This window comes from Ovis aries, chromosome 2 (assembly GCF_016772045.2).
Source record: "Ovis aries strain OAR_USU_Benz2616 breed Rambouillet chromosome 2, ARS-UI_Ramb_v3.0, whole genome shotgun sequence".
Taxonomy (NCBI): Eukaryota; Metazoa; Chordata; class Mammalia; order Artiodactyla; family Bovidae; genus Ovis; species Ovis aries.
Genome location: NC_056055.1, coordinates 58,935,564 through 58,962,215, shown reverse-complemented (window position 1 = coordinate 58,962,215; position 26,652 = coordinate 58,935,564). Strand labels below are relative to the sequence as shown.

The window sequence follows — 26,652 nt, the reverse complement described above, 5'->3', positions numbered from 1 at the left end:
GCACTTAGCTTTGCTAAAGCCAAAATTCCTAAAACTCTGACAAGCACTGTTAACACTAAATTTTCCATTACAATATGGAATAAAAGATGAAGGTCAAGTGAAGGACAACTGAATTCACAAATATTTTAACACCCAACTTTAGTGAGAGTTTGGTTGCAATGTAATATAACCAAATAGTTACACACTGATGCCTCTGCCGTAAGGATAGCCTGAGAGTGAAGATAGGGCTAATGCCTTCGATACACATAAGGAAAACGATGACCTGAACAGCCAAACTCCCACCACAGAACCGATGACTCCAAGGACTGTTCACTACCTCCCAGACAGGCTAGTGCCTATGACAGTCAGCACAGCCTTCTTTTTTGCTCAGAACCATTATACTTTTTACCACAGAGGATGTGTGTACATTGAAAGAAGCAGATAACCCACCAACCAGTCTATAATCTTACACATCTTGACACAGTCATGGTGTCAAGTTTCTTGATATATGCCGTTAATGCCAGCCCTTTCTAAGTTATTTTACATTTTAAACAACTAACACAAGACTGTAAGAAAACTGCATAATATTCTTACAAAGTAGTGGCGGTGACAACATAAAATCAGGAAAATAAATGTGTTTAAGTATCTGAATCTGAAGTCGCTCAGTTGTGTCCGACTCTTTGTGACCCCATGGACTGTAGCTACCAGGCTCCTTTGTCCATGGGATTTTCCAGGCAATGGTACTGGAGTGGATTGCCATTTCCTTCTCCAAGGGATCTTCCCAACCCAGGGATTGAACCTGGGTCTCCTGCATTGTAGACAGACGCTTTACTGTCTGAGCCACCAGTTCGAAGTACAGGTTTACAATGAATCAGTCAAAACTAGTGATCATAGCTTTAAATGGGGCATTTCTTTTTTATCCTTTGAAAGCCAAGTGTCACATATAATGTGACACAAAAATTGTCATTATTTTCTTAAGGTACATTTCCTTGAGGATATTCATGTTTGGATACATTCATGAAAATCACAGTAGAATGACAATATGCTATTTAAAAGCACAATTATATAGTATAAGTGACTTATGGTAAACAATACAAAGGATAGAGTACAAGAAACAAGAGGATTTTAGCCTCTGATATATGTGACCATGCTGCCTTTTTGCTAAACCCTAAGCAAGTCTCACCTTAAATGTCAACAACAGCAAAAAGTAAGTTCAGAGCTGCAATTATTTCTTTAGTGGTATGAGAATGAAGAGGAAAAATGCTAGCATTTCTCATACTCTTACTCAGGCTCGTGTTTACTTGCTCAGTCATATCTGACTCTGAGATCCCAAGGGCTATAGCCTGTCAGGCTTCTCTGCCCATGGGATTCTCCAGGCAAGAATATACTGGAGTGGGTTGTCATTCCCTTCTCTAGGGAGTCTTCCTGACCAAGGGATCAAACCCAGGTTTCCTGCATTGCAGGTGGCTTCTTTACTGTCTGAGCTACCAGGGAAGCCCCATACTCTCACTAGATCCCTTCAAACTCCATAAGGCATTCACTTTTTTTGGTTCCAACAAATATATTTTGACTCTCTAATTGGAAATAGATGCATTGTTTTAAAATTAAAGGGGAAAGTCATGCATTACTTGGTTTAAAAGAACAAGGAAAATATTTATGTGATGCTTTGCCAGGAGTTAACTAAGAACAGCCTAATGACCAGATTCACAACTTCCTACTAAAATGTGTTAAACTATGCCACATGTATTTTATATGGTGGCTGTCAGTCCCCAGACATCCAAGGTCTGAGCAGCTGAAAGGGATTTAGAGGGAGAGTGCGTAAACAGAGTTCTTGCATGTGTTTGGACAAGTCAGTAATGTTCCTTAGAGCACTTGCTTTCTTCCTTTTTAAAAACAGCCAAATTGGTTTATGTTGATTTTCACATAGCAAATTTTACTAAATATTTGTTGAATGACAAAGTAAAAGATGACAGACACTGCATTGCACTGGGCAAAGGATGCTCTTTTCAATAAATGAATTAATTATATATCCATATGAAAAAAATAAAACCTGATCCCCAACTCCACCTCACACCATATAATACAATCCATCTGAATTAGATTTTTAGATCCAAATGTAGAAAGCAAAACAACTAAGAATTTAGAAGAAAAATCTGCATATTATCTACACAACCTTAAAATAGGCAAAAATTACTTCAAAAGGATACAAAAACACAAGTCAAATGGGTAAAAAATATATATATAATAAACTGGACTATATTACAGTTAAGAACTTCTTTTCACTAAAGAACTATGAAGAAAATAAAAAGCCACAAAGTAGTGACAATATTTGAAATACATTTACTCAACTGAGATTCCTTAATGTGTGGAGAATTCCTACAAAACAATAAGAAATCAGACAATCCAATAGGGAAGAAAAAGGTATAAAATATTTTTAAAAATATAACCAAATGGTTGATAAATATATAAAAGAGTTGCTCAACATGTCTCCTTATCAAAGAAATACAACAATGTGACACCACTATATAGTCACTAGAATAGTAATACCAAGTGTCGTCAAGGATACAGGGCAAATAGAACTCTCACAGATAAGAAATACAAGCTTATGTTCACCAAAAGACGGGTACAGGAATGTTTATAATGGCATTATTTATAATAGCAAGAAACTCCAAAAAATTTCTATGATAGGATGCAAGCAACTGTAGTATCTTCATAAAATGGAATCGTATACAACTGTACTATCTGATACAGTAGCCATTAGTCATGTGTAAAAATCAATTTAAAAGATTAAGTGAAGTAAAAATTTAGTACCTAATTCACAGCGGCCACGTTTCACGGGCTCAAAAGTCACATGTGGCTAACAGCTACCATATTGTACAGCACAGACATAAACCACTTTCATAAAGTTCTATGGGGCATTGCTATTAAACACCAATGAGAATTCCACAAATGTAATGTTGGGTTAAATAAACCAGACACAAAGGAGTCTATACTGTACGCTTCTATTCATATAAAGTTCAAAAACTAACAGAATTAATCTGTGTTATTAGAAGGCAGGATAGTGGTCCCCCTTAGTGGTTGGGCCTATTTTGAAGAAAGCCTGAAGAGGCTTCTGAATTTCTGGTCATGTTAATCTGGATGAACAGATCTGTATGCAAATGTGTTCATATGGGAAAAAATACATGGACAACACAAATGATGTGTGCACTTTTCTGTACACAAAAATTACCAAAATAAGAAAAGTAATCAGCCGCAGTCTATTGCTTAAGTCTTTCTTTGCTTCAGAGTTCTCCTCTGATGAACATGAGCTCAAGATAACTCATCCTGCACAAATGATATGGTATGCCTTGGGATTACAGATTAATTTTGGCCAAGGAAGGGGGATTACAAAATCTCATATTCATTTTCTATTTTTATGACTGCCATGGGTGTAAAATGAATAAAGAACTACAGTGGAACAAGGACAGAGTGAGGAAAAAATTCGGCTAGGACATATTTGCAAGATATTAAAAGTGAAGGTATACAAACGGATTTTGAAAGCAGATAAAGGTAGTAGAGAATCCATGTTGATCAACTCCCCAACATGAGTCCTTAGAGAGAAATGAAAAAGTGGTAAACGAGCCTCAGAAAAAAAATGTGCTTGACAGATCAAGTTGGCCATGAAAAGTCTCTAGATTCCTTTACACTCTTTATTAGAAAGAAAACTCTCAAAAATTTGTAGATGCTGGAGCTGAAAGTTGCCCTGTGAAAAATTACAGGCTGTCTTTGGTGGCCAGTAGCCAACGACTCAATTAAAGTAACTATCACTACTAATACCCACAAAACCTGCATCTGATTTTTGAACACTGTGAACTTTGAACACTGTTTAAAATAAACTTACATAGATATAAATATTATAATCACTTATGGGACTGAGTGGAGAAGGACATGGCAACCCACTCCAGTATTCTTATCTAGAGAATCCTGTGGACAGAGGAGCCTGGTGGGCTGCTGTCCATTAGGGTCACACAGAGTTGGACACAACTGAAGTGATTTAGCATGCATGCATGCATGCATTGGAGAAGGAAATGGCAACCCACTCCAGTATCCTTGCCTGGAGAATCTCAGGGACAGGGGAGCCTGGTGGGTTGCTGTCTATTGGGTCGCACAGAGTCAGACACGACTGAAGCGACTTAGCAGCAGCACAGCACTGAGATTCAAAGAAAGAAAAATCTCCGTTTCACTACAGACCACTGTCAAAACAAATCTGTTTTTAATTGTCTTTTTTTGTTCCCTTAAATTTTCATAGTACTCTGGAATGGACTTGTCCAAAAAAGGTAGGAGCTTTAAATTATAATAAAGTAACTTTAATAACAGTTCATCTCTTTGCTAAAGTTCTGGAAACAGCGAATCGGCATGGAAAAAAAAAAATTGTGTTGGAAAGCATTTGAGAGGTTGTCTAGTCCATCCCTGGTCTTATTTCAGCAAAATTGCCTTAAAGTATTTCACATGTTAAAAATACATTCTATTTTTGAACACATCCAGATAAGGAGATTTTTGTACCTCCCTTGGTATCCCATTTCAATGACTGTCACTCTGAGGAAAGTTTTCCTTAGATACCTCCTAAATCTGGTTATACTGTTTAAATTATTTTCAGTTTGTTTTATTCTTAATCAAGATGGAAGATGAGTAGCATTTATTCTCTCCATGATAACAAATTCATCTTATAATAACTGACAAACTCACATAGATGATCTATTTAGCCCTTCAAATAATCCTTTTGTCACCTGTACCATCAAACAGATGAGGACATTCAGGCTTAGAGAGTAAAGAAATTCATGTGTCGGCAGGAAATGTGACAATCCCAAGCTTATTCAGTTATTCAGTGCATGGGCCCAAGCTCAGTTACTCACTTTCGCTTCATAACTGCTGCTATGTCGCTAACTCCTCAACTTCCCCCACGTCCTACAACAGGCATGCAGAGCGCAACTGGAGGGCCTGCACTGATGGAGAATCCATGTGTCATTTTATTTTTTAAATTGGTGGCATGATTTTGCAGTGGTTAATTGTGATTTGTGCCAGCATCATTCCTCTTCTACTAACTGTACCCAGATTTCCCTCAGGGACTGTCAATCAAATTGCCCAGCCTACTCCAGACAGCTAGCACAGAAGCCAGGCTGGATGAATCCAGCAAGTTTTCCCAGGAATTTGAATCCTGACTGGGGTGACAAAGACTGAAAATGGTCAGAGTTCATGCTTCTCCCGATGAGTTCCGCAGACCTGTCCCGGTTTCCAGGAGTTGGTCCTTTTGCTTCTTTTCAATTCTCTGAGTGACCTCATAGGCCCATCAGTTCTTTTTCTACTTAAATTAATTAAATGCTGGTGTTGGCTTCTGTTGCTTGCAAGCAGAGAACACTGACAACTCTTCAGAGGGATAGATACCAAAATATACTGATTAAAGTCTGCCTTTATCATGTTCTTATCATAGAGATGACAAATATCAAATTGAAATCAGTCTCTTAGAAAATTCCCCCATGTTGAAAAATGTAGTACAGTAATTTCTTGTTCAACTGATCAAAGGCAGGCAGAAATAAGTTGGCAAATCTTCCAGAATCTTGGCTACATTTTTCTTTTAAAAAATAGCTTCTGGAAGCTTAGATTTTTCAGGGATTAGAGAAAATTCAGAAAGCTGTAAATGTGTTTAAGCAGGTACTTTCCCTATGACATGCCCTTTCTTAGAAAGGTTCTGGGAGGACAAGAGGTACTACAGTAACATGTCCCCTCAACCTCTCCACCCTGGAAACCTTCTGGCTGGCTGGTCAAAGGCAGCTGTAGCCTTGGTGCCAAGAGAGCCCTGGTCATCAGGACTTTTGAGTCTAACAGCAGAAACTAGAACAGAAGAGGACCATGTCTACCCAACATCAGCACATGGCTGAGTTCCACTCCTAACTACCTTGAGTTCACTGCATGAAGACTCATCAGATTCTTCTCTCTTCCTGGGACTGGCAACGTGAGCAAAGGCCTGCCAATACTTTAAAACTGCTGTAAGAACACCTGGATTTCACAGAAATCATAAGCCAACAGTAAAGGGATACTGGGACCCACTAGCCAGAGTAATTTGTTCAGGGTACAAAAGCTCCTATAACATTCCTGGCATGCTGTGTGGGAGACAAGAAGACGCTTCCTCATTGTAAGGTAATCTGCAGTCAACTAAGAAAATAACGCACACGCCTGTGAAACAACAGCAACAGGCAAAGCAGCAAGAATGCCCACTGCCAGGGACACACAGTAAGCACATACAAATCAAGAGTGCAAAGCCTTGCGATCTACCTCCTTGACCTGTAACTCAAGACACATCTTAGCCATGTTAACAAAGAAATTTTATTGAGCTGATTTCAAGGCTCAACTAAAGAATAATCAGAAGAGCACGCCTGTATAAAATAGGAAAGCATAAAATAACAGGGATGAAAACATCCTTTCTTTAGGAAAGTAAGAAATGACAGAGTGATCTATTTCACTGTTGAATGCCTTGCATCTAGTGGGGTCTTAAATGGATCTTTTGATTTGACTAAGCAATAAATAGTTAGTCCCTTTCAGTGTTAACTATTAACACTTGTGTTTAAGGAAAAGGCACACTAATATTTAGAAATAAATAAACTCAAGTTCAAAGTATTCAGGAGTCCTCAAACATGCTCTCTTACTTGGGCTGAGTCCAACCAGCTCACCTATAAATATTACTTGTTTGGCAAAAAACGTCCAAGAACAGGATAGTGGAAACACAACCAGGGAAGAATTAATCTATTTTTGGTAAAAGTTTTCAATTTATTACAAGCTCCCCTGGAACTGAAGATCCCTGGAGCACTGAGCAAGGGCTGTGAAGAGACGTGCAATGTCACGCCATCACCTGGGCAGAGGCTGTGGCCTGGACTCCCTCTGACCACTGTGCCAGCCCCTAGCTAACCAATAAGACTCTCAATTCAGTGAAGTAACACACAGGAGCAAAACAAATTCTAATATTCTGGCACAACAGTACCATAGACTAGACCAATTTCACAGTAAAAAAAAAAAAAAAAGGCAAAAAACAGTGAATAATTTCTCAGTTAAGAATGGGCCACATCATTTGTAAGCTACATTTTGCTTTATAAAATATATGAACTCAGAAGCAAGAACAAAATTAGGCTGGACAATATTGGAAAATGTTTATTTTTATTTATGCTGCTGCCATAGACCATGGCCAATGTGGCAGTAGATACAAAGAAGCTTTTTAATAAATCAATCAGTTATGTATTTTATACCTTTAGGGTCACAAAATAATACAAATCACAAGGCGTGGCCTCCAAGTAATTGCGAGTAAAATGCACACTAACCTTTAAAATATTTACAAAATATTAGAGCACACTGTAACCAGAAACTTTTGTAGAAAATTCTAACCAAAACACAAATTATTATTATTATTAGGTAGGTATCATAAATAGAAGAAAATAAAATTCAAACTTCTTAGCCTGGCCAAGGTGGTATAGTGGTTAGCATAGTTGCCTTTCAAACTTCTCAGCCTGGATTCAAAAGCTTTCAGAAGCGCATTTTAAGCCTTTTGTTTATTTTGCTCTTATTTCTCCAGTTATCTTCTATAGGAATTCTGTTCAAGTTAAACCGGCCAGTTTGCACATTGCATACACATCCCTTTCTCTGAACACTTACTCCAGCCATTCCTCCTCTCCAAACTGCCTCTCCCTCAGCTCTGCCCTTGTGTCTTTCTGGACTGCTTCTGCCTAGCCCTGGTTGACCTTCTCTGCTTCCCTGGCAGCCCACTGCATTTATTCCCTTATGCATCAACAGCTATCTACTGACCTGAATAATCACTTCAGCAATGGGGTAGGGCGGGGGGCCGGGATTCAGGGCAGAAGAGGAGGCTTTCAGTTGTTTACCCTTACAAATGATTTACTTACTCATAAAGCAAGTATTTTTATGAACACTACTGTGTACAAGATACTATGCCAGGGTCAATGAAGAATGCCAAGATAGAAGTTGCCAAGAATGCCAAGATTTACTTTCAAAGAGCCTAGAAGCTAGTCAGGAAAATAAGATTAATACCCAAATCATCATAACTAACACAAGCTAGGCAATTATCAATACTCCACTGTAGGTTCTGTTAAAGGGGGTGGGATCACTTAGTGCTACATAGGGAGCCGAGGAGAACTCCGGGAGAAAGCGGCAGCTGGGTGGAAAAGCAAGGAGACAGACAACATTATTTCCTTAACAAGCTTTAACAAAGGCAAGGAGGGTCAGAGCTCAGGAAGTTAATGGAGGAAGGGGTGATACTTTAAAACTCATGTGTGTTGTAGAGAAATGGAGCAAATGTGAGAGTGATTTTTGTTATGAACTGAAAGGAATTAAACATTTTAAGGAATTCAGGGGTCAGCACACTCTAATATCACTGTATTAGGTAGTATGTTAAGTAACCAAGAGACATGGGAAGATTTCATAGGCTAATTATGATCTCTGAGAAAACCTTGTGTTATTACAGAAATGTTTTATGATGTTGATTTTTAACTGAATGGTATCCAACACAGTAAAGCCTACTTAACTAGAAGTGATACAAAGAGCTCCAATAACACACACTGAGCATTCTTCTATGTGTCCTATGATTAAGGCATCAATTTCACGTCATCTTCTACATCTATATGACTGTACAATGTCTTCATGTGAAAATCTAACATCAAGGCAAGATTCTGAAGGAGTCTTGTGGAGCACCAAGAAAAATGGTTTAGAGGTAGAATTAAGGAGTTGGTATTGTACTTTGATGTGTAGAAAGAACTAAAGAAAGTGAAGTTGCTCAGTCATGTCCGACTCTTTGAGACCCCATGGACTGCAGCCTACCAGGCTTCTCTGTCCATGGGATTCTCCAGGCAAGAATACTGGAGTGGGTTACCATTTCCTTCACCAGGGGATCTTCCCGACCTAGGGATCGAACCCGGGTCTCCCGCATTGGAGGCAGACGCTTTAACCTCTGAGCCACCAGGGACTGGCATTATGTATGTGTATATATATGTATTGATAAAACATATACACACATCAATTACACCACACATGTGATAACCAGAATTCATCAGATCATCATATTATCAACCAACTGTAGTCATTGGCATTAAAAAAAAAAATTTTCTTCAACAGAATACTCATAACCGCAACAAAACAAGCATACCACCTATTTCAGAAACTCACTACACTGAGATTTCTAAAGGGGAAAATTCCTGATCCTTTTGAACTCAGACTGCTTCCATATCCAGACAGCTTCCTGTGATTCAGGTACCATATTTCCATGAACCTACTCAGATCTTTCCATTCTTGAGAGGAGAAGCTGGGAGGACTATTTGTGGAAGATCTCGCTGTTATTTGTGGAGAGACTCTCGCTGCCATCGGAAAATGAAGTGTGAAGATATCAATTAGATAAGAAACAGCCAGTTCATTTTAAGGAACCACCTCCAAAAAAGAAATGCCTGATTTGAAAATGATCTGTATATTTAGAAGCTTCTAAATAGTAAAAGAAGTGGAGGTACAGAGAACTGCTTTATTTTACCTATGATTCATGTTTGTGAGTTACATCTCAGCTTATGAGTCATACTGGGCATGCAGACTTCTTGTTAGTACCCATTGATCCTGGTATATGGAAATATCCTCAAGAGGAGAATATCAAGAGTACTAAGAGAATGAAAATGAATGCTTCGATTGAAGGTCCTCAAATAACTGCAGGTACAAATGCAGTGTTTTGTCAACAAAAGGTTAAGGTTTTACCAACTTACAAGATCAGCACCTACATGTTGTAAGGAATGAAGACTGCATCCACCCTTAGACATTCTGATTGATTAACAGGAAGGGAAGACATTTCTACAATTCTGCTTCCCTCATAAACTCCCAGTATAAACTCAAACCCGAGGACACCCTCAGATGCACCACACTTGTTAGGGATCACGTAGTTATAATATTTGGAGAGTAAGCAATGACAGCATTTGTTTTCACCTGAATAAAAAAATCTGGCTTTCTATTTCAGTTAAGAAATAATGCTGAATATTGGGAAAGTTTGCTTGGTTTTTAAAAAGCTAAAATTTTAGATTTTTTTCCCCTAACCCTTTCTCAAGTGATTTTAGAAGTTTCCATTATTTTAACACAACTGCAGGGAAACGTGTTTGAAAGGTTACTGGAAGCGACAGATGGGCTTATTTTGAAATAAAATTAAGCCTGTGGTACTACTGAAAGGAAGTCACGAAATCCAAAATTAAACTGGACAGAATGGTCTGAAGCTGTTTTTGTTCTTTGTTCAGGAAGCACAAAGAGTGGGAGGCTGAGGCAAGGCCACCACTTCTCATGTGAATCCCCTCACTCGGGTCAGTTTGTCTTGAACTGATAAAACTCTCTTCTTAACGTAACATGCGCCCCCACATTTTAAACATCCATACACCTACTGTCAAATATCCAGACATGTCCTTCACTGATATCACTAAGAATACAACTCCAATCTTTTATAGCTGTGACTTTATAAAGACTTAAGGAAGAAAAAACCATTTATAAACAACTGTGCTGAGCTATTAAAAACCCCATTTTAGGATGAGGTGGAAAATGCCCATTTAAAACAGACAATGTGCATCCCAGACATGTGAAGAGACCATTCGCCCTGGGAATGGCTTCGCCAGCCGTTCTCAGGAGGAGCCACGCCTACCTTATTGTGCTCGTACTTGTAGGGGATCTTGAGCGTGTCCATGGCTCTGATCATAGCCTGCATGGCCGTGAAGATGTTCTGATACACCAGCTTGGTGAAGCCCCTTTTGTCTTCATCAGAGTAGCCCGATCCATGGATGATTCTCATCTGCTTGATAAAGGTACTCTTGCCACTCTCTCCTGTCCCTGCAAGAGAAACGACAGCAGCTCATCAGACCATGAGACCTTCTCACAGTCTTCCAGACAACTACACTATTCATAGGAGCAGGCCTTGGATGTGGCATCCTGAGGGCCTGCTGAGAGGAGCATCAGAGGAGAGCAGCATCACCAGCGGGGGAAGTGCCACCGAGGGTGAGCACTCAGCAAGATGAGAGGAGTGAGACTCCAGCTCAGAGGCAGACTTTAAGAAAATAAACAAACAACTGTCACCTTTTTGGAAGCCACTCAGCATGGAATTTTGATAGTGACTTGTAACCATGTATCTTATAAGAAACACAATGAAAGCAGCATGGTTTGAACAGAATAAACACTTGATAAAGCTCTCTTCCCTACAGTATGTCTGAAACGCTTCCAGCAGACCGGGATGTTTAGCCAGGATCTGGATCTGAAGATGACAATGCACTTATACAAATCTGTTCAGACATCAGTAAGACAACATGCCAGAAAATTTCTAGACACTTTCTCATACTTTAAAATGGGGTATATGGAGAGCATGGTATCCAGGTAAGAATCCAGATACTTCGGGATAGCAAGTAGCAACTGTATTTATTTCCAGGGGGTTCGGTTGGCTGAGTTGTGTCAAGGAATCACTCAATTCAGGAAAAGACACAGGAACTTTCCTTCTTTCTGCCTACTCTTAACTATGACACAGAAATTCACTATTACTGATTTTCTTTCTTCTGTGTTCTCATTTTCCCCTTCTTCAGTATTCCTTTTTGGTGACCATGAGCATACAGAGAATCCATAACAAAGCTACAAATGCCCGAAAGATGAGATCATTTCACTGAATGACAACATATTTCTTCTATGGTGAATCTGAAACTATAAATCTAAAAACTTCATTTTTTAAAATGTAAGTTGTTTTGGAGGACGTGCAACTTTATTTCTGAGTATCTCTCTCTCACTGTCAAATCTCCTTGAAATTTTCAAAATAATAAATGTCTTCCCCACGATGTGGGGGAAAAAAAATCAAAGTTTTTAGGATAGTAAGCATGGCAGAATATAATAATAATAATAATACTCAGGATGATTGCAGCACCCTTGATGCCATTTCCTATCAACAAGACATTAAAAAAAAAAAAAAAAAGGTGGAAAAGGAGAACTGAAAACTAGGAATACGACATCTGTCCTAACTTTGGTTTTTCTGGTGGTTGGATTTCATTACTATCTTTATAAACAATCATGAAAAATTCAAATAAGTATTACAGTTTTCATAGAAGCACTCTTAAATGACTACAGATGTCTTGGTAAACACAGAAGCCTCATATAATTACAAAGATGATTTCTAGCCCCACAGTCCTGTGGTCGCCAATTCTTTATCCTTTTCATATGACCTTTAATAAAGTGATCTGGAATTTCTTGAAATATAAAGTTAACATTTCCTTTATCATTTTCATATGATTTTAATAAAGTGATTCAGAATTCCTTGAAGCATAAAGTTAACACTGCAATATGAATGCAATCAACACATTTTAACAAGATTAATGCAAGGAGTTAAAAATGAACATATAATTCCATCCATGAATACTGGGTTGGGGAGGGTGGGGGTGCAATATTTAAAGAGAAGTATCCCTAATGGCAATAAAGCTAGGAAATTGTTTCTCATTAGCAATCAACAATTTATAGGAAGAAACCAGTATCTTTACTTTTCTGAGCAATTCAAAGTATGGAAGAAAAAGATCCAAATTGCTTCTCTGCTTATTATCCTTATCCTTGCTCTGAGGGCCCAACTAGAGACATAATCATCAAATCAGAACCTCTGCCAGTTTTTTCCACACCAAAACCAGAAAGAAACCTTAATATGTGAGGTTACCTGACCTGCCTCTTGAGAAATCTATATGCAAGTCAGGAAGCAACAGTTAGAACTGGACATGGAACAACAGACTGGTTCCAAATTGGAAAAAGAGTACGTCAAGGCTGTCTATTGTCACCCTGCTTCTTTAACGTCTATGCAGAGTACATCACGAGAAATGCTGCGCTGGAAGAAGCACAAGCTGGAATTAAGATTGCCAGGAGAAATATCAATAACCTCAGATATGCAGATGACACCACCCTTATGGCAGAAAGTGAAGAGGAACTAAAAAGCCTCTTGATGAAAGTGAAAGAGGAGAGTGAAAAAGTTGGCTTAAAGCTCAACATTCAGAAAACGAAGATCATGGCATCTGGTCCCATCACTTCATGGAAAATAGATGGGGAAACAGTGGAAACAGTGTCAGACTTTATTTTTCTGGGCTCCAAAATCACTGCAGATGGTGACTGCAGCCATGAAATTAAAAGACGCTTACTCCTTGGAAGGAAAGTTATGACCAACCTAGATAGCATGTTGAAAAGCAGAGACATTACTTTGCCAACAAAGGTCCATCTAATCAAGGCTATGATTTTTCCAGTGGTCATGTATGGATGTGAGAGTTGGACTATGAAGAAAGCTGAGCCCCGAAGAATTGATGCTTTTGAACTCTGGTGCTGGAGAAGACTCTTGAGAGTCCCTTGGACTGCAAGGAGATCCAACAAGTCAATTCTAAAGGAGATCAGCCCTGGGTGTTCTTTGGAAGGACTGATGCTGAAGCTGAAACTCCAATACTTTGGCCACCTCATGTGAAGAGTCGACTCATTGGAAAAGACTCGGATGCTGGGAAGGTTGGGGGCAGGAGAAAGGGACGACAGAGGATGAGATGGTTGGACGGCATCACCAACTCGATGGACACGAGTTTGAGTGAACTCCAGGAGTTGGTGATGGACAGGGAGGCCTGGCGTGCTGCAATTCATGGGGTCACGAAGAGTCAGACACGACTAAGTGACTGAACTGAACTGAACTGAATGACATGAAAAGAAAAGGAAAGAGAGTCAAGCAAGAGGCCGCTTCTCCTAGCTGAAGGCTTTTACATACTCCCCCCACATCCACATAAAATCAAGAAAGTAAAGAGAAGACATCTAAACCATGCTGTCTTGTTTCAATTAAGTCATGTTGGGCAAGAGCAGTCAACACCTGGCCACTCTTGGGATCTACACTAAGCTCCGGGGCATCACACTAATGAAGACTCCAAATACAGGTGGAACACAGGACCCATGAATGAATGGAATGGGGAAAGAGGAAGGGAGAAAAGAATCCAAAACCTAACTCCAAAGTTAAGATATTTTCCTGTTGCCCCGGACACACCCTGGGATCCTCTCTCTCCATTATATCATCTTGCTTTGTGCCCCAGGATGCTGACTAGGAAGGATTTCACATCAACAGCTCTCTTGGCTTCAGTCTTCTTGGGTTTAATCCATACGAGACACCAGGAAGAGAACACAGAGCAAGAGGATGAGAAAGGGGCATCTATTTCCCCAGTTTGCTTCCTGCAAGGGCCCCACAGATACGCTGTGTCCCCTTCAAGAGTGTACAGCTCCTGCCAGGTGGCCCTGTCTGGGTTCCTGTACCTGCTCCCTTGCCTTGCTGGCCCCTGGTTACTGCACTCATTAGCTCTTATTGGTTGCCTACACTGGATTAATACCTTGTAAACAGTCCCTGAACAAAACTCTGCTCAGTCACCTAGCTGGAGTGGACCATTTGTTTCCTGCTGAGACCCTGACAGATGTAAATACCCAATGGAGAGCAGGGGCAGCTTGATAAATGAACGAATAAGAAGGCAAGGGAAGGGGGGGGGTGCCTTTTCTTCTTCTGCCCTTTCTCTATAAGTCTTATTTATAAGGTGCACTCTTGTTTACAAAGTACTTCCTTTTTTCTAGTCACTAATTCGCTCTTTTAACACTCTTCTGGCAGCCAATCATGATGATAGAGCCCAAACTAGAATCCAGGGCTCCCAACTCATCTTCAAAGTGTTAATAAATCTAGTACTTGTCCCCCATGTACACTTGAGCCCACCTGCCCCTCAGCAACACATACTTCAAGATTAATCTCTAACCTGACAAGGCAAATGGTGGGCTCCACCCCCTGAATATCCTGTCTCTTGTAAAGGAAACTAAAGAAATGTGTGTTCAAGGCATGTGGACACAGAGGGGGAGGGGGAGGGTGAAATGAACTGGGAGAGTAGCGCTGACATATAGACAATATCACGTGTAAACAGCTGGCTGGTGGGGAGCTGCGGCACAGCACGGGGAGTTCAGCTTGGTGCTCTGTGATGACCTAGAGAGGAGCGGTCAGGGAGGTTCAAGAAAGAGGAGGTATATATGCATACATATATTTAACAGCCCATTCACCTCGTTGTACAGCAAAAACTAATACAATATTGTAAAGCAATTATATTCCAATTAAAAAAAATATAAAGAATAAATCCACGTTCAACCCTTTATATTCTGCCACTGTGAAATACACCAACACTATCCTCTCAAAACTCTGGGATAGATGACTTTTTCCTCATTCCATGGAAAAGAAAAGGCCTTGGAGAGGTGAAGCATCCGAGCAAAGATGACAAGGCTGGTAAATGCCAGCACAAGGGCTCAAGCCCAGCCTGCACCTGCCCAGCCTGGGTTTGGCGATACTTTCACAATCACGGCTGTGCAAATCCAAGATAATTAACTTCTACTGCCTGTAGTCCAAAAATGTCTCCACTTGGTCTTGACTACATTCAACTTTCATCCATCTAACCGAATTCTGAATTTCCAAATATTACTTCAATTAATAGTATTTTGAATCTTGGTGTCATCTTCCAAGACTGGCCATCCCTCCCAGGTAAATTTCACATACAAATTTAACACTCACGCTTTGATCGGAGAAGGCAATGGCAACCCACTCCGGTACTCTTGCCTGGAAAATCCCATGGATGGAGGAGCCTGGTAGGCTGCAGTCCATGGGGTTGCTAAGAGTCGGATACGAATGAGTGACTTCACTTTCACTTTTCATTTTCATGCATTGGAGAAGGAAATGGCAACCCACTTCAGTGTTCTTGCCTGGAGAATCCCAGGCATGGGGGGATCCTGATGGGCTGCCATCTATGGGGTTGCACAGAGTCGGACATGACTGAAGCAACTTAGCAGCAGCAGCAGCACGCTTTGATGGTATTGTATAACTGCTGCAAATTAAAAGCGAATACAACGCTTCACTTAAGAGGAAATCTGTGTTAACGCAAATGCTACAGGTACAATGATAAAAGCAGTCAAATAAAGTATTATTCTGTACTATGGAATAAAACATCAACCAAGCAAAAAACTCAGCTTCTTTGTTCCAGGAAGAGTTCTATCATGGGAGATGAATGAACTATTCTTCACAAATGTGTAAACCAAATTTAATGTTTTTCTCCTATTTTCATAAACTTACACAATATTCTTGGGGTTTGAAACGGACATTTAAAATATCTACTCTGGATTAGAATTTCTAGAATCTGTTTAAAAACAAACAAACAAACAAACCAAAACACCCAGCTGTTCCAGATTATAAAAATGACTTTGTTTCCTAAGGCCACATGGAAAGCATAAGGAGAGCCTTCACAATTCTTTATCTCTGAATGAACGAAGCACACTTCTACTAGTAGGCTGGTCTGTGAATCCGGTGCCGGCTAAACTCTTTTCACAGCACTGAGCATAAGCAACTTTTGACCTACCTCAAGAAATACAAACCTACTGTTTCCAAAGCCACTGATGAAATAAAATCTAGCAAGGAGCCCTTACATTAAATCTGGGGGTGAGAGCTCCACCTTTGCTAATTTGAGTATATCTCCAATCATATTATATAATAACAAGTATATCAAGATATACAAGGAAGGATGTGAGTCTAGAAAAATTTTGCTTTTCATCTTCATTAATCTCTATAAATGTGGCTGAAATTTTTCACCACAAGTTATTTGCACCTTTTGTCAAGTACTATGCCTTTTCTTATCTCAGCCCATCAAAATACCCAGAAATAAAACTATTTAAGAATCATGCTATGGGCTTCCCTGGCAGTCCAGTGGTTAAGACTCTGCACTTCCAATGCAGGGGACACGTTTCAACCCCTGGTCAGGGAATGAAGATCCCACAAGCTGCACGGTGTGTTTCAAAATAAAGAATCATGCTGGCCACTTCATCTAGCAAGTACAATTGGTTTTGAGGGATACTGTTTTTCTTCCCTACCCACTGGATCAGGATAAGGCACAGAGAGCAATCCCATTTCATTTCACATGTCTTTCCATCAGGACAAACATATAAATTTAATATCCTACTGTGGACTGCATTACTTTGTAAGGTATTAGAATACAGCATGTTCAATGTACAGACTCTCTCTCACACACACAATGTGATACTTTAGGCTTTGCCAAGATCTTTTCAACACAAGAGTATTCCTATATGCAGCTTCTGCCACAAATCCATATTTACTCTATATATCCTACTCATACTAAGCCTCTATACTTTTACACTGACTACTCTGCCCATTCTCAAGATGCAGTCTGCAATCAGTTCCATCCAATTCTAAAAGCAGGCCAGTTTTTCTTTCTTTGGGGTTCTTGCTCAGCATAATCTTTTAAAATTTATTTTACTGAAGTATTAATATGCCTTACTGTTTGGTCGCTAGGTCGTATTTGAATCTTTTGGGACCCCATGGACTATAGCCTGCCAGGCTCCTCTGTCCATGGGATTTCCCAGGCAAGAATAGTGGAGTGGGTTGCCAGTGCCCTTCTTTGTCCGCAGGTGATCTTCTAGACCCAGGGATCAAATCCCTATCTCTTGCATTGGCAGGCATATTCCTTACCACTGAACTACCGGGAAAGCCTTTACTAAAGTATGCTGCTGCTGCTAAGTCACTTCAGTCCTGTCCGACTCTGTGCGACCCCAAGGACGGCAGCCCACCAGGCTCCCCTGTCCCTGGGATTCTCCAAGGAAGAACACTGGAGTGGGTTGCCATTTCCTTCTCCAATGCATGAAAGTGAAAAGTGAAAGTGAAGCCGCTCAGTCGTGTCCGACTCTAAGCGACCCCATGGACTGCAGTCTAGCAGGCTCCTCTGTCCATGGGATTTTCCAGGCAAGAGTATACTTTAGCTATGTTAAAGTATAGCTGACTATAATGTGTTAATGTCTACTGCACAGCAAAGTGATTCAGTTATGTATGTGTGTATGTATATACACATTCTTTTTCATATTCTTTTCCATTATGGTTTATCACAGGATACTGAACATAGCTCCCTGTGCTTTACAATAGAGCCTTATTGTTTAGAAGACAGTTTTTCTTATCCCATACCCTGACAGTTCTAAATCCAATAACATATTACCTTCTTAATGGTTTCATGAATTGTCACTTGTAGTTGAAAGCAATCAAGGACTCAATGGTTCCTTCTTTCCCATGGAAGTTGGCTTCCTGGGCTACATTTTATCAAAAGGGCTATGAAGCACAATCCACATATACACAAGAATTGCTCAGTGTCCTAAAAATGTCTGTTACAACTGTCACTGTCTAAAGAACACACTGTGCCCCGTTTCCCCTGGAAAACAACCACTGACCACTGCACGTGCAGGAGCTGCAAGGGTTCATTTCTTTTATTCTACAAGTCAGAAAACAGACCTTCTCAGGGCCTCTTATAGGCTCAGTGAGACCCACACCACTGCCACTTTTTTTAGGCTCTCAGGAAAAAGAAGAAATGCCAAAACAGAGCTCTAAAGACTGTGGTATTTAAAGTTGTACAGTGAATATATCCGTTTTATCCTTCCAGTGCCTTTCATGACTGTATTTGGAGATATTGTCAAACCATCAGAGGTCTACATCTAAAGCCTTTAATTAATGTGAAAGCTCAGGCCAAGTGCCCCTGCCCTGCCCTCTTGATTGGCCAGCACCCAGATAAAGAGCTGCTAAGAACAAACCCAAGTCTCATGGAGCTCAATTGTAATCCAAGTATCTGCACTTAAGGTCCACTGGTTTAGGCCAAGAGTCTAAAATATGGAATCTCAGCACCACCAAAGCTGAACTTGGGCTACTTCCACATAAACTTGGATAAAGCAGAACCAGAAATTTCAAGGAGGAATTTTCTACCCACAAGCACATCATCAACCCACACCTGCAAAGACTTAATAGCACTGAGATAAAAGTGATTTAATAACACTGAGTCAAAATGCAGTCCATGTGCCATCCACATTCTGGCTTATGTACTTTAAAATACACATATTCTGCCTGGCACTCATTTTCCTCCACTTACACTGGAAGCCTGCTCATGAAACTGAGCAACTCTAATAACACAATCACCATGACTTCCTCTCCTTAAAGACGGTCCTTGGAGAGCAAGGGTTGGTAATACTTAACTCTTTATCCCCAGCAAGGCTGAAGAAGGTACTGGATAAGGTACTGGATAGTTTTTTAAATGTAGCATGGAAATTAACTGAATTGAAAATCACCCATTGTAAATGGAAACTGAAGAGATGAATAAGTTAGTAGTAACCAGAACTGTTAATAAAAACTCACTCAGTCACGTTATTTTTACGAAAGGCAAAAATGCACTGAGAATGCAATTTATTGAAGATGTTTTGGAAGAGGGTGATTACCTAGTCCTTCAGTTGGGAAGATGCCCTGGAGGAGAAAATGGCAACTCACTCTAGTATTCATGCCCAGAGAATCCCATGGATAGTGGAGCCTGGCAGCTACAGTCCACAGGGTCTCAGAGTTGGACACAACTGAGAAACTTTCACTTTCACTTCCAGGCGTCTTAAAATAGAAAATCCTCCTGAAAAAGGTGCTTCCAAGGTTACTCAAAGATACACGAGTATTTTCTTAGAATGCCCATTTTACCAGAGCATGTTCATGGTAAATATCCATGTATTAAAACCTATCATCAGTTGATTGTACCATCTTGTGACTATACCAAACACCATTAAAATGGACAGTTTAAAATGATGAACTTATGGTATGTAAACTTCGTACTAATTTAAGAAAATTTAAACTAAATCAGTATGATGTTAGAGATGTAAGAAACAAGCGTTCGATCCTTTTGGTCAGGAAGATCTCTGGAGAAGGAAATGGTAACCCACTCCATTATTCTTGCCTGGAGAACCCCATGGACTAAGGAGCCTGGCAGGCTACAGTCCAGAGGGTTGCAAAGGGTCGGACACGACTGAAACGACTTAGCTTGTATGCACGTAGTGTAGTTTGGAGAACAGGAAGTTTATACAAATACTCAGGCTAAAAGTTTTTCAGGTTTCTTTGAGCCAACATGCCCAACCTGCTCTGCACCCCCAGCCCTCTCCTCTAGGAGAGCTTGTTCACTCCCATCTGCCTCTGGATATATTTCAGAGAAAAAGTTTAAGAAGCTCCAAACTCACTTATTTTCCAAAGGAGGGAAGCAAAGTGACTTGTTCAAGGATTTTGCTGGTTGAAAACTAATTAGGAAGAAGATGGACTATAATCTACCAAGGCCTGTTTGTCCAGGGCTCTTGATCTTAAGTCCTTGTAAACTTTGTTTTTATTAAACATTTTTCTAACTTAAAAAGTTACAGTTATTTTTTATAGAGAATTCGGAAAAACAAGAGAGTTTTCAAAGTTCCTAAAATCTAAATATTGCGGTATATTTCTTTCCAGACTCCTTTTCTGAGCAAGGGCTTCCCATGTGGCTCAGCTCGTCAAGAATCCACCTGCAATGTGGGAGACCTGGGTTTGAGAAGATCCCCCGGAGAAGGGAAAGGCTACCCACTTCAGTATTCTGGCCTGGAGAAATCCATGGACTGTATAGTTCATGGGGTAACAGAGTCGGACACAACTGAGCAACTTTCACTTCAACTTTTTCTATTTATTTTCTAAACTAAAAATGGAATAATCCTGTATACTGTTATTTTTCACTTAACATATTTTGATAATTATTCCAAGATACTAATTATTCTTCAGAAACAGTTCATGATTGTCTAAAAGGCCATCATAAGAATGTGTGATAACTGAACAATTCTCCTGTCATAAAACGTTCTGAGTACTTCTAATTTTTCAGTTTTATAAATAATTTTGTGATATACATCCCTGAAGGAAGGCATCAAAGAAATGCAATTAGGTGAAAACAGATGTAAAGGCTCTGGCCAGTCTATATGTATTATCAGTTGACACATCCATCAGACCTTTCTTTACCTCACTTTTTAAAAAAGCCACACCCTTGATATATGGTTTTATAATAGATATTTGGTCTCCATCCCAGTTTTTGGCACAGGGCTCCTAAAATCCTTGGAATTTCTTAAGGGAAGAGAGCAAAAGGGTGTTTTTGTTATGTTAATAAGGTGACTTCTGGAAAGAGCCTAAGGAATGGCTCTGTTTGTCCCAGGAACCAGCCTCCAACAGAGAAGCAGAACTTTTAGTCTCCCCCCCCACCTCCCCACCGACCTGTGGGGAAGGGAGAAGGGATCAGCAATTTGAGTTCAGTCACCAAAGGCCAGGTGGGGCTCAGTTCAGTTCAGTCACTCAGTTGTGTCCGACTCTTCGCAACCCCATGGACTGTAGCACTCCAGGCTTCCCTCTCTTTAACCAACTTCCAGAGCTTGCTCAAACTCATGTCCATTGAGTCTGTGATGCCATTCAACCATCTTGTCCTCTGTTGTCCCCCTTTTTCTGCCTTCAATCTTTCCCAACATCAAGGTCTTTTCCAATGAGTTAGTTCCTCAAATCAGAATAGTGAAAGTACTGGAGCTTCAGCATCAGCACCAGCCCTTCCAATTAATGTTAAGGACTGACTTCCTTTAGGATTGGCTAGTTTGATCTCCTTGCAGTCCCAGGGTCTCTCAAGAGTCTCTGACATGACAATTCAATTGCATCAATTCTTCTGTGCTCAGCTTTCTTTATGGTCCAACTCTCACCTCCATATATGACTACTGGAAAAACCATAGCTTTGACTAAACAGACCTCTGTCGCAAAAGTAATGTCTCTGCTTTTGACTGTGCTGTCTAGGTTGGTCAAAGCTTTTCTTCCAAGGACCAAGTGTCTTTTAATTTCATGGCTGCAGTCACCATCTGCAGGGATTTTGGAGCCCCCCAAAATAAACTCTCTCACTGTTTCCATTGTTTCCCCATCTATTTGCCCATGAAGTGATGGGACCAAATGCCATGATCTTCATTTTTTGAATGTTGAGTTTTAAGCCAGCCTTTTCACTCTCCTCTTTCACTTTCATCAAGAGGCTCTTGAGTTCCTCTTCGTTTTCTGCCATAAGGGTGGGTGGTGGTATCTGCATATCTGCGGTTATTGACATTTCTCCCAACAATCTTGATTCCTATTGTACTTCATCCAGCCCAGCATTTCGCATGATGCACTCTGCACAGAACTTAAATAAGAAGGGTGACAATATACAGCCTTGACGTACTCCTTTCCCTATTTGGAACCAATCTGTTATTCCATGTCAGGTTCTAACTGTTGCTTCTTGACCTGTACACAGGTTTTGGAGAAGACAGGTAAGGTGGTCTAGTATTCCCATGTCTTGAATTTTCCACAGTTTGTTGTGATTGAAAGTCAAAGGCTTTGGCATAGTCAATAAAATGGCAGAAGATGTTTTTCTGAAACTTTCTTGCCTTTTCTATGATTCAACGTATGTTGGCAACTTGATTTCTGGTTCTTCTGCTTTTTCTAAATCCAGCTTGAACATCTGGGAGTTCTCGGTTCACGTACTGTTGAAGTCTAGCTTGGAGAATTTCAAGCATTACTTTGCTTGCATGTGAGACAAGCGCAATTGTGCGGTAGTTTGAGCATTCTTTGGCATTGCCTTTCTTTGGGATTGGAATGAAAACTGACCTTTTCTGGTCCTGTGGCCACTGCTGAGGTTTCCAAATTTACTGGCATATTGAGTGCAGCACTTTCACAGCATTATCTTTCAGGATTTGAAATAGCTCAACTGGAATTCTATCACCTCCACTAGCTTTATTCGTAGTGATGCTTCCGAAGGCCCACTTGACTTTGCCCTCCAGGATATCTGGCTCTAGGTGAGTGATCACACCATCGTGGTTATCTGGGTCATGAAAATCTTTTTGTATAGTTCTTCTGTGTATTCTTGCCACCTCTTCTTAATATCTTCTGCTTCTGTTAGGGTCATACCATTTCTGTCCTTTATTGTGCCTATCTTTGCATGAAATGTTCCTTTGGTATCTCTAAATTTCTTGAAGGATCTCTAGTCTTTCCCATTCTATTGTTTTCCTCTATATCTTTGCATTGATTACTGATGAAGCCTTTCTTATCTCTCCTTGGTATTCTTTGGAACTCTGCATTCAGATGGGTAAATCTTTCCTTTTCTCCTTTGCCATTCACTTCTCTTCTCAGATGTTTGTAAGGCCTCCTCAGACAACCATTTTGCCTTTCGTATTTCTTTTTCTTGGGAATGGTTTTGATCAGTGACTCCTGTACAGTGTCATGAACCTCCATCCATAGTTCTTCAGGCACTCTGTCTATCAGATATAATCCCTTGAATCCATCAGGAAGCTTCCAGGTGGTGCTAGTGGTACAGAATCTGCCTGTCAATGCAGGAGACGCAAGATACTCAAGTTCGATCCCTGAGTCAGGAAGATCCCTTGGAATAGTAAATGATATCCCACTCCAGTATTTTTGCCTGGAAAATTCCATGGGCAGAGGAGCCTGGCAGGCTACAGTCCACAGGGTCACAAAGAGTCAGAAATGACTGAGCAACTGAGCACCCACACACAAACACCAAAGGCTAATGATTTAATCACTCATATTTTTATGCTGAAACCTCCATAAAAACCCATAAGGACAGGGTTCAGAGAGCTTTCAGATTGGTGAACACATGGAGATTTGGGGAGAACACACACTCTGGAGAGGATGTGCAAGCTCTGTGCCCTTTCCCACTTACTTTACCCTATGCATTTCTTCCATGAGGCTGGTCCTGAGTTAGACCCTTTTATAACAAACCTACAAGCTAGTAAGAAAAATGTTTTCCTGAGTTCTGTGAGCTGCTCAAGCAAGTTAACCCAACCCGAGGGGTGGGGGGTGGGGTGGGAGTTGGTCCTGGAAACATCTGATTTCTAGCCCTTCAATCAGAAGCATAGGTAATAGCCTGGTCTTGAGATTGACATCTAAAGTGAAGAACAGTTCTGTAGGATTGAATTTTTTTTTTATTTTTTAAATTATTTTTATTATTTTTTTTTTAGTTTTTTATTTTTTTAATTTTAAAATTTTTAATTCTTACATGTGTTCCCAAACATGAACCCCCCTCGCACCTCCCTCCCCATAACATCTCTGTGGGTCATCCCCATGCACCAGCCCCAAGCATGCTGTATCCTGCGTCAGACATAGACTGGCGATTCAATTCTTACATGATAGTATACATGTTAGAATGCCATTCTCCCAAATCATCCCACCCTCTCCCTCTCCCTCTAATCTATGGGATCTGACGCTATCTCCAGGTAGAGACATTCCAATCTATTCAGAAATCTGTTTCTATCCATATGATACATTCTGCATAAGCTGCTTATCCTGGTTCCTCTTCACAGCACTGAGACCTTGGGGAAGGTACTTGGCCTCTCAAAGCCCATTTCCTCATCTGTAAATACCACTACCTACTGCTTTGCTGTGAGTTTTCAGTAATCCAAGTAAAAGCACAGTGTCTGATACACAGTAAGGACTCAATGAATTCTAGCTATAATTTACAGTATAAAATCAAATGGGAAAATGAGAGAACAGTCTGATACAGGCAGGGCTGGGGTAAAAGACAAAAACTAAATAATCGAGAGAATAGTTTAATGCAGTATTTTTCAAACTGGAAATTAATGCCTCCCAAACCCATGATGAACAACATAACACAAATTTAAATAAGGATACTTTATTTATAATAAAACACAGTGCTGCCTTGTGCCAGACTGATATCTGAGAAGCTGCTTTAAATTTTGCATTCAAGGCAAGTACTTTATTCACCTTATTCTGGTCTCAGCCCTGATCCTAATTCTCCTCCCCAAAATAACTGAGACAATCATCCCCAGTATCTCAATATCTGAAGTCACATTACTCAGAGACTTTCAGTTTGAATCCTTTATTCACAACTTTATTGGGTGTCAGCTGCATGCCATGCAGTCTTATAGACATTAGGATCCAAGATACACAGTCCTTGTTTTAACAAAGAGAACACCCAAGTGTGACTGGCAGATGACACACAGAAGACGAATTAAAAAAAAAAAAATCTGATGGAGACAGATGATATGCATTGAAGAATTAAAGAAAAATGAAGTACAGAGTGACTTGGGAGGGATTTTAATTTGGAAGTCAGGGACAGCCTTTCTAAGAAGGTACATTTAATGCTGATATCTGAATATTCAAGATCTAGCCACACACACACATAAAAAAAATTAGAGCAGCAAAAACTGAAACACCATTCCAGGCAGTAAACCAGCTGACACAGAGGTCAAGGTGACAACAAGCTTGGGCGGTACACCTGAGGTACAAGATGGTCAATGCGGCCGAGGTGTAGTAGTTACTGGGGAAGGAGGGAGAGAATACTGGTGCGTCAGCTACAAATACAGAGGCTAAGACACACAGGGTGCTGTATTCAGGACATATGCCTGAATTTTATTCTAAGTGCACTAGCCAGCACTAGTTGGAGAATTTTAACCAGGGAAGTGATATGGTTTGACTTATGCTAAGTAAGGGCTTCCTAAGTGGTGCCAGTAGTAAAGAATCTGCCTGCCAATGCAGGAAATGCAGGAAATCCAGGTTAGATCCTAGGTCAGGAAGATCCCCTGGAGGAGGCAACCCACTCCAGTGTTCTTTCCTGGAAAGTTCTATGGACAGAGGAGCCTGGTAGGCTACAGGCCATGGAGTCGCAAAGAGCTGGACACTGAGCGAGTACGTGTGCATGCACGCGCGCACACACACACACACACACAGTAAGTAAAGAATGGAGTGTAAGAACAAGCAAGTAGGGTATTTCAGTAATCCAAGCAAAAGAATGGTAGTTCAGACTAGGATGGCAGCAGACATGATGGAGAAAAGTGGAACAATTCAGGATTAAGTCTGGAGTTGGATGAAAAGTGGGTGGTGAGGAAGCAGATAAAACAGAGATAACGCCGTCTAGATTTTTGGCCTACGTAACCAGACGGATGAACGCTCTAGATTCTTAGTTACAGAAGCCTGAACAGGAAAAGATTTGGGTAGAAAGAAGTATGTTCAGTTTGAAATGCTTGCTCACTCTAACAATAACCACTTTTGTACACTTACAAGGTTTGCCACACTGATGTAGGCAATACACATGAAATAAAAAATTTGGCTTCTGTCCTACATTCTCTGGAACTTCAACAAAAGCAAGGACACAGCCATGACTGAGGTCTTTACGCTAATGGATGAGTCAGACCAGACTGCAATATTGAGGCTATAATTTCATTTCCTGTGAGATAAAGCTCCTTATGTCAAAAAAAAAAAGAAAAAATGAGACTTTTTAAGGTCTAAGTTACACACACACACACATAATTTATAGGCTTCTATTTATATTGCTACACGCACACCTCTTTAGAGAAGACTGGGAATTCAAGGAATATTATTTGGATGCATGAAGATACCATAAAAATACAAAGTCATCATCATAGCAACATTTTAAGAAGTAGGAACCAGTCAGAATAAACACCTACCCACAGATGTTTAGCATTGATTACTTCAGGCCATAAAAAACGTGAATGTAAATGGCCCAGACTTTCAGGTTACACTCAGTCATAAACTGCATACTTTAAAAATGCACGAGTTGGAAAATGATCAGACACCACGCTCTGGAAAGCACTGTGAAGGCCTCATCAAACCAGTAAATTCCTGCTCAGGATAGAATGACTCACGTGGCCTTCCCTCAAGGAAAGCAACAATTGAAAACTACAGTGGAGGAAAAGGCCCAGGACGGATCTGAAATGCCATTTTCT

General features: G+C 40.3%; 1 protein-coding gene across 1 annotated transcript in view; it reads right to left on the bottom strand.

Moving 5' to 3' along the window:
- GNAQ (G protein subunit alpha q) overlaps positions 1–26,652 on the bottom strand; it is a 322,009-nt gene that overhangs the window by 205,055 nt on the left and 90,302 nt on the right. The window contains exon 2 of the mRNA XM_015093177.3: positions 10,673–10,857. Coding sequence (XP_014948663.2) covers positions 10,673–10,857 — 185 coding nt within the window. The remainder of the gene's footprint in view (positions 1–10,672; positions 10,858–26,652) is intronic.